The sequence below is a fragment of the Cebus imitator genome, unplaced genomic scaffold, assembly GCF_001604975.1.
Source record: "Cebus imitator isolate Cc_AM_T3 unplaced genomic scaffold, Cebus_imitator-1.0 Scaffold444, whole genome shotgun sequence".
Classification (NCBI taxonomy): domain Eukaryota; kingdom Metazoa; phylum Chordata; class Mammalia; order Primates; family Cebidae; genus Cebus; species Cebus imitator.
Genome location: NW_016107759.1, coordinates 1,760,554 through 1,769,418, shown reverse-complemented (window position 1 = coordinate 1,769,418; position 8,865 = coordinate 1,760,554). Strand labels below are relative to the sequence as shown.

Genomic DNA, 8,865 nt, shown 5'->3' with positions numbered 1-8,865 from the left:
CCTCCCAGGACGGAGAAGAGGCCCGAACGCTCTCCTCTCAGCCGCCATGATCACCTCCCAGGACGGAGAAGAGGCCCGAACGCTCTCCTCTCACCGGCCATGATCACCTCCCAGGACGGAGAAGAGGCCTGAACGCTCTCCACCCTGATTACCTCCCATGGCAGAGCTTGCCCATGACGCCGGGCCCTCCTTGTGGTTTAGAAAGAGGCAAGGCCTCAGAGGCACCCAGGTGGCTCCTGTGCCTAGCCCCAGGCAGCCACTGGGGGCTTCCCGTGGTCTCTCAGAGGGCACACCGCAGCGGACTCTAATGCTGAGCGTCTCACCCAGGGTAGAGCTGAATAGGGGGTGTCCAGCCCTCTCCACGGCCAACTTATACCGGCCTTTAAGTGACTAGGGCAGACGAGACTCCCAGAAGTCACGGCCACTTCTGACCTCTGCCTCTGCTCAGCCTCTCTGGTCACTGCCAGGCTCAGGGCAGCAGGCCTTTCAGTACTGGACATGGCCACTCGTTCAGGGGACAGAGTTCTACTTCATCTACCAGGCCCCTAAGTTTCTCTGGAAGGAATGACACATCTTCCTCTATAGCAGCCATTCTCAACCAGGGCTGACTGCCCCGAAGAGATGCTTGCCAAGTCCAGAGACGTTCTGGTGGTCACGAATGAAGGGGGTGCTCCTGGCATTCGTGGGTGGAGGCCAGGGATGCTGCTCCACGCCCACAGCACCCCAGCGGCCCAGGGCCACGCGTGTGCAGCCCCAGCGGTGAGCAGTGCTGAGGGAGAGCCTTCACGTGGGCACAGCTGCCTCTGGAGTGGCTTTGCAGAAAGGCCTGAGGTGGGCTGTGACTGCAGCTAGGCCCACTTTGAGAGGAAAACTCTTGCTCTTCACGTCACCACCTCCACTGGAGGAAGCGAGTACCACTCACGCAGGAGTCTACGCTGACGTTCTCAAAGAACCTGCCTACCCAGTGCGCCACCGGCACCTGGTCTCCCGCTCAACTCTGCCACCACCCGGCAGAGAGAAATCAGGGAACCCCATGTGGCCTGGCAGGGCGTAGATGTGCATATCAGACAAACACTTCTGGGCCACCAGAAGCTTCTGGACTCCACTGCCGGGTCCCCAGCCTGCTCCTGAGCCTCATGGTGGCTGCAGGGAGTTATGCAATCTGAAGCGCCTCCCCTAGGTGCCCTCAGCTCTCCGTCACCCTATGGGGCCACCACTTACCCATGGGACACTCCCCCTGACCACAACTTACCTAAAAGCAAACCTCTCAACCTCCTAAACATCAACGTGTAGCAGTGACCTCCAAATGCACTGAAAGAACCCAAACTCTTAGCGGTCATTCCTCACCATGAGTAGCCACAACTGTTTGGTTAAAACACTGAAAATAAAGTACATAAAAACAAAAAGAAAACAAAAAACAACAAAAAAAAAATGAAGAAATTAGAAAAACCTCAAAACCTAGAGCACAAAATAAAAAGAACTTAAATGTAATAATTTAAAATAAAGAAAAATCAAATAAAACAGACCTATGAATGAAAACATAAACACCACAATTTAAGAAGAGAGAGACCATTTCAGACAACACAGGAGGTGACAGGAAAGACACGGTGAGAACAGCGGGCCCAGGGTGGGCACGAGGAGGCAGCCAGGAGGCCAGAGGGTGTCAAGCGAGGGCTCCCCATGGCTGAGGCTGACGTGTCTTCAGATACCTATGGGCAGGCCCCAGCTCCAGGCCCAGGGAGTGCGAGCCAGAGAGTGAGAGAGAGAGAGAGAGAGGTCGGCCCAGGTAGCAGGGCTGGGCCCAGAAGGCGGGGGGAGCCCCACAGTTCCGCTGCCCTCTCTCCAGCCCCCAGCATAGGCAGGACAGGGGAGTGTGCTGGGGGACAAGCGTCCCAGATGCCATGGGGGTGCTCCCTCCCAAAGCAGTGCAGCAGCAGCAGGGCTGAGCGAGAAGGAGCCTACAGCAGCCCCCACAGGCACACGAGACACTGAGAGGTGGAAGGACAGTTGGCAAAGCGTGCAGCAGGAAGGAAGCTTCTGGAGCAGTCCCAGACCCCACATCCACCAGCCCAACCCAGCCCACAGGCACAGGGCCTCTGCCTCTGTGGACATCCTCTGACTGCCCCTGTGGGAAATCCACCAGCCCGGGGTCACCTCCTCTTCCCAGGAAGATAGCTGTCCTTACCTGGCACTGAGGCCAGATAGTGAGCTCACAGGCCAAAACCAGCAGCAAGCCGCCTGGGGCCCCGAACGAGCGGCCTGGCTCTGGCCCCGCACTGAGTGCACTCTCTGGCCACTGGCCACCGGCTGTGAGCACCTGCTGGGGGCGGGGTCTGCCTTTTCAAACTCAGGACCCAGGAGGTGTTAACAGGGACAGGCAGGGAGGGGTCCAGAGAAGAGGAGCTTTCTCCTCACCTTTCTGCCAGTGGAGGGCAAACCCCAGACTCTAGACACCGATGTTCCTCCGAGAGCAGAGGCGCAGCTCTCAGGGGCAGGCTGTGTCTGGCTGCAGCCCAGGTGAGGGAGACACTTTACTTGGGGGTGTGGTTTGAGAGAGGGTCACTAAGCTCAACCCTGACGGGCACTGGACACCCCTGGCTGCAGAGTGTTCTATCCACGGGCAGGGAGGTCTAGCCTGGACTAGCAGGTGCTGACGCAAGGCGGCCTGGAGCAGCCGCAGCAGCATAGGGCCTGCTGGGCATTCTGAGCCCCAGACACCCTGGCTGGGTTTCTCCACCCTGCCACACGAGGGGAGAGGGCAAGTGGCCAGGGAGAGTCTCGAAGGGCTGCCTGCAGATGGGGCTCCCGCCCCAGTGAACGTGGGGCACCAGCAACAGGGAGGAGCCTCTCACTCCACGGCATGGCTACGAAACCTGGTAGCTGGAGCTGGACTGCAGCTGGCCGAGGTCACTCAGGTGCCAGTGGTCCCCCGTAGGCACGAGCTTGCCCCCAATCTGTGCACGTACCATGCCGTCAGTCAGGGGGAACACGTTCAGGGACGTAGGGCGCTCCTTCCTGCTGAAATGCGAGGAGAGAGGAGAGGACACGAGTTAGAGGGTGGCCGTGAAGAGAACCCAAGCCCTCCCAGGACACGCAGACCCCAAGTGAAAGGGCCACTCCATGCCAGCCCACAGCCCAGCTCCAGCGTCTGCTCAGTCACAATCCCACTCCTATGATGCCGCAGTTTCTCACTTTTATGAAGTTTAGTTTTAAACAGACACCAGCGGGGTGTGCTGAGACGCCCCACAGCAGAGTCAGCCACAGGACTTGGCATCAGGGTCGGCGCCACACAGCCACCATGAGCAGTGGCTTTTAGGCCCACGGTCTTCAGTGAGTCCAGCCCTGCCTCTGTGGTGTTACATCAGCCCTGCCTCTGTTCCTGGGACCAGCAGAGGGAATCCAGCCTTCCTGCCCCTGTTTCTTGTTCCTCGGCCCCTCCTGCCCATCCTCACTGCTTCTGTTCATGAGGCCGCCTTGCTGCAAAATATCTGAACACAATACGTGCAGAGTAAGGACTGCCCCGCCACATCTGCTGGAGCCTGAGCCTGAGGGGAGTCTTCTTCCCCACACGTCCTCTCTGCTGTCAGGGAGCCCCAAACTTGAAGATGGACCCTTGGGCAGCCTGGCCGAGACCGTGGGAGCGCCTGGGAGCTGGAGTGGTCAGGACAGAGCTCAGTCTCCCCTGAGGTGGGCTCAGTCCCTGGGGCTGACCTCCTGTGGGCCATAAGCAAGAGCAGGGATGGAGTCCAAGGTCTCCCTTCACGTCCTCCTCTGAGAGAGGCTTCCAGTCAAAAGCCCTGAGGTCCCAGAGGCCAGGCCGGCTCCCCAGCAATTCAGGTCTGAGGGGCAGACCACACAGTCAGATGCTGGAGCCCACAGTGCTCAGAGCTCTTCAGGAAGAATTAAGAGTCTGCTCGCACCACAGCGTCTGCTGCTACATCTCAGCCTGAGGCTGCAGGAGGGAAGGGAGCTTCCTCAGGGGTCCAAGGAACCCGTTCTGGCCGTGCTTGGAGGATGCAGATGGCAGCGGCGGAGTGCAGCAGCCGCTGCTGACCAGGAGCTCCGCTCGCTGGGTGGGGAGCCATGAAGGATGACCTGGGGTGCACCCCACAGGTCATTCTGGGGACTGCCACCTGGTCTGTTATGCTCAGGACAGCACCGTACCCTGCAGCACAAGGGTCCCAGGGCCGACTGGGACTGGGCTGTGCCATCTCGGCTGCTGGTCCATGGCACTCAAGCTGTTCTCTGACAATAGCCACAAGGTTCCTCGGCCACTGTGACGGCAGCCAGCCGCCAGGCCCAGGGAGCATGACCCCAGTAGGGGGCTGTGCCTCAACCACCCTGTCTGCACCAGGGGGCTCCTGGCCCCACTTCCACTGGGCTCCCAATGCTGGTGCAGGGAGCACCTCTCCTGAGGCCCAGTTCTGACACCATGAGACACGTCTCAGTCCCTAGACCCATGCCAATGCGGTCCCCGCTGTCACCAGATGCTACAGGGCACAGCAGGGAGAGAAGGGCCTCTGCCTCCCAGGAGGTCAAGGGAATGTATGCACGGCTCTCCCACCCATGTGGTTCAGTCAGGCCACTGCCTCCGAGGGAAATCACCTGGGATCAGGAGCTGCCTTCACTCTTTCCCTTACTCCTCCCCACTGGATCCCCAGGCCGTGGCTCAGGCTTGTGAGTGTTTACCGAGTGATCCCATCCTCCTGATTCCTCCTTGCAGCTCTCTCAGGGGATGCAGATGTTCCCCGGTTCAGAGACCACGCCGCCCTCGGGGGTCATGCCACCAGCATGCTGTCCTCAGGGGTCACGCTGCCCTTGGGGGTCACAAGCATGCCGCCAGCTCTGACACAGGCTGGTGAGTGAGGGAGCCGCGCTACGAGTCCAAGTCCAACTGAGGCAGAGCGGGGGCCTTCCTTGGCCCAACTTCCCCCGATTCAGCACCAGCCCCACCTGACGCACACCCCTCCTTAGCAGGAGTCAGCCATGCCTTCGTTTGTGACCAGGGTGGCGTTTGTGGAGCCAGGGCAGAGCATCGTGGGCAGCCTGGACCGCACTGCCCGGCTGTGTGGCTATATAGGGGACCCGGCAGTTGCCACCTTCTAATGTCAGTCTCATGAACATGGCCAGACGGCCCTTCTGACTTCTCACATCCGCCGCAAGAAACACCTCACAGCAGACTAAGCAGCCATCCTGGGCAGGTAATTGATGCCCTAACATGCCCGCTCATTGGCCCCCAGCCCCGAGGTGCCCCCTGAACGCCCAGCACCACAGTGGACAAACCTCACGGGTTTTACCTTTTCCTCCACGACTGGCGAGGACTGCAGGGCAGCGACAGACACGGCAGCACATGGCAGTGACAGCACAAGGAGACAAGGAGACAGGCATTAGAGGGCGTGGGCACAGTGTGCGCACATGCTCACACAGACAGCATGTGATGACGCGAGGTGTGCGGGACAGCCGTGCCCCAATAACACAGACAGAAGCCACACACAGGCACCCACAAGGGACAGACACGCGACACACGAGCCCGCCGACTTCCACAGGAGGCCCAGAAACGGGCTGCACGGCAGTTCAGCCAGTGCCACGAGTCCCCAGTGCAGGGCGGCGTGCGAACGTCTTGAGACACTGCTGGGCACATGTGTACACGTGGCCACACAGACACACACACACGCTTCTGCCCGTGAGGCCTCTGTAGCAGGGGCCCAAGAACACGACCTAGTGTCTGCACTCACACGAGTATGCTCCAGACACACGTTCAGGAAGCCATGCCAGGCGTGAAGGAAAATGCCCATCTGGGTTCAGGAGGGATTGCACTCAGCACTGAGGACGGATGGTGCCCTCGTGGGGAGCCGAGGGTTTGGGGCTGAGCAGATGGGACTGAATGAAATGTGTGTCCCCCAAGGAGCCAAAGGCTGTGGCAGGACCGAGTCCACGCCGGAGGAGAGAAAGTGTCCAGCAGGGTGGGCCTCCTTCCAGCTCAACCGCCTGGCGCAGCAACAGTGCAGACCACCAAGACCTGTCCCAGTGCCTCTGACCCCACAGAGGAAGCACCCGGGATGGGGCAGGGGCCGTGCCTTCCTCCTTCAGAGGCATGAGGCTGTGGCTGCTGTCCACGTCTGTGGGCAGGTGGCAGACGGCACGTGAGCCCCACCCACTCCTTTCAGTCAGGGTCTCTGCCTGGGGAGGGGGACACACGAGCCCAGGGGCGGCTTGTGATGCCACCACTGAACAGAAGGCGTGACTGATTCCGTGGGCTGCAGCACGGGCAGGGAGATGGGGCCTCCAGCTCCCGTGCCTTATTCTGGTGGGGCCAGCACCTTCTCACATGCTGTGGAGGTCTGGCGTGGAGGCCCAGTGGCCAGAGCCACGCGGCTGCTCAGACCCCACTGCAGGGCACCTTCCGGCCAGATCTAGTCATGACAACCAAGGCTTTGGCATAAATCTGCACAAGAGACTCCTCCCTCTCCTGCGGAGGTTCGGGGGTCCTGTTTCATAAATGGAGGGCTCCTGGGGGCCGTGGTGGGGGATGGGGAAGGCCCTTAACACACAGCCACCGCTGCTGGCGCGCTCCCATGGCCAGTGCCAAAGGCCTCAGGTGCCCAGAGAACGCCTGGGGCCAGGTCAGGCAGAAGGAGCTGGTGTGGCAGCACTGACAGGAGAGAGACCCAGATCTGTCCCTTGCAAAAGCATGGAGGGGCTTCTTCCAGCGGCACAGTCTGCTTCCTCAAGGGAAGCGTGGCAGCCCGGAGAGCCTTCGGGAGCTGCAGTGGAGCGAGGTTCCGCGAGGACGAGGCACGCTGCCGTGGGCCTTCCCACTGAACTCTCAGGGCCAGGAGGAGCTGAGGGATGGGCGCTGCGTGCAGCCCAGACTCCACTCAGGGCCCTGGGCCCCATGGGGACCACCTTCTACCTCACACCATGAGAGAAACGTCCACAACAAAGGACTCCTTGCCCCGCAATCACGTGCCTCTTCCAGGTAGGCCTGACCTGGCCCATGATGACGGTAGCTTCAGATGGCTCTGGAGCGGGGGTGGCCTCTGCTCTTGGCTGAGCTCACGTGGCCTTGAGGATCTCAGGACGTCTTGGGTGTTGTCCATGGGCCTGGCATTAGGACCACCGTGACTCGGAACCTGGACTCTCAGCGGGCATCCCTGAGTTTACATGTCACAACTCCGGGATCCGGGATGAGCTGCACACACTTCCTGGGCTCCTCCTGCCCAGGTACCCTCCAGCATGGCCTCTGAGGCTCTCCTCTCTGAGGCTGTGCTGGCAGGGAGGTAGCTGAAGGTTCTGGAATGCTGTAGCTCCCAGGGGATGGCCAAATTGCCCGCCTCTGCCTGCAGCTCCCCAAAAAGACAACACGAAGATCCTGGGTCCACGTTCGATTTTCATTCTAGTTACCTGGGAATCCTCTTTCACCTCCCGAAAGCCAGCAGTGAGTCCCAGCGTGCGTGCCATGAGGTGGGAGCTGCGAATGAGAATCTCGTTCTGGATCGGATGGAAACACTGGCAAGGCTTTCACAGCTTCCAAGCTGGCATCCACACTGCCTGGTGTAATTCTCACGGTGCTCTGGGTGGGCGGGCGGCCTGCCGCCCTTTCTCAGGGCAAGTGCTTATCACAGGACAGCTGCAGGTCCCTGGTGAGGCTGAGAGCAGTGAGACTGCCTGAGGACATGCTCTGCGCTCCACGGCACTGCCCTGGCCAGCTGGGCCTTCGTGCATACTGTGCGTTTCCTCTCACGTCAGGAGACTGGGAAGCAGAGTCTAACAGCTTCTCCTGCTCATCCAGAACGTGACCCATGAAACCCAGGGCAGGACGTCCTGACCCTTCTCATTTGCAGGTGTAACTCCCAGAACAGACAGGCATGATGTGGCTCCTGTAGGTGGCCAGGACTCGATGGGGCGTGGGGGAAGCTTTCACTGGCACAGCCCTGGCTGCAGGAGGCTCAGGGGCAGAAACAGGATTCCCCACTTCCAGCTGCCCCAGCTCTGTGGGACGGGGGCTTCCCACTTCAGGCCCCTCCTCCCTGCTGCTGGAGACTCAAAACCAGAGCGCCAACCTCCCCAGCCCAGGCTGCGTCTCCAGTTCCCCAGGGCCGGTTCCCTGGAGCTGGCAATGCCCTGGTGAGATCTTTGATGCTCTGCTCCCTGCGGCCTGTAGTCTGGCTTTCTCCTGACTCAAAGGGCACAGAAAACGGAGAGGAACCCAACCTGGGCAAGCTCCTCCCTGCTCTCCGAGGAAAACCAGACGGAGCCCTGGAAACCTGAGGGCACCCTCGCCCTGTGGAGGGAGTGAGACTCAGTGCAGGGCTGGCTAAGGCTCCGGGCCTCCTCCACACAGGCAGTTATTTGAGGTAGTATGTCACAACCATTGCCCCTGGGGAAATATGTACATGTGCAGGTACATGTGTAAGAACAAAATTTACATCCTGAGAGCTATTCATCCAGGTCAGTTCTGTTTCCTTTATTTTACCAAAGTGAGAAGGAGGTTGGAAATACAGGGTGACTGGCACAGACCACCATCCTAACAGGTGCCACAGCTGGGCTTGGAGCCCCCGGAACTGGCTCCAGAACTGGCTCATGAGTGACACTGCCTGGACCTCCTGTGTCCTCCCTGGGCATCTGGGCAACAGCCCGACAGGAGGCAGAGCATCGCCTTGCCCCACCTCTGTGTGGCGCCTGCACAGGGACTCCCATTTCTCCCTACTGTGTGCCTGTCTGCAAAGGATGTGAAACTGCTCTAGACTGGGCGCGGTGGCTCACGCCTGTAATCCCAGCACTTTGGGAGGCCGAGGCGGGTGGATCACGAGGTCAAGAGATCGAGACCATCCTGGTCAACATGGTGAAACCCCGTCTCTACTA

At 60.2% G+C, this 8,865-nt stretch overlaps 1 protein-coding gene across 17 annotated transcripts in view; it reads right to left on the bottom strand.

The window, feature by feature from the left end:
• The window catches only part of MAPK8IP3 (mitogen-activated protein kinase 8 interacting protein 3), a 60,408-nt gene that overhangs the window by 27,836 nt on the left and 23,707 nt on the right, over positions 1-8,865 (bottom strand). For 6 of the 17 annotated variants that reach the window (XM_017511173.1, XM_017511178.1, XM_017511175.1 and 3 more), the window contains exons 5-6: positions 5,298-5,321; positions 2,874-3,018 (exon numbers count right to left, since the gene is read on the bottom strand). In XM_017511173.1, coding sequence (XP_017366662.1) covers positions 2,874-3,018; positions 5,298-5,321 — 169 coding nt within the window. Of the gene's footprint in view, positions 1-1,252; positions 1,312-1,526; positions 2,853-2,873; positions 3,019-5,297; positions 5,322-8,865 lie in introns of those variants that run through there. The other 11 variants (XM_017511176.1, XM_017511183.1, XM_017511187.1 and 8 more) reach the window with 8 other exon arrangements.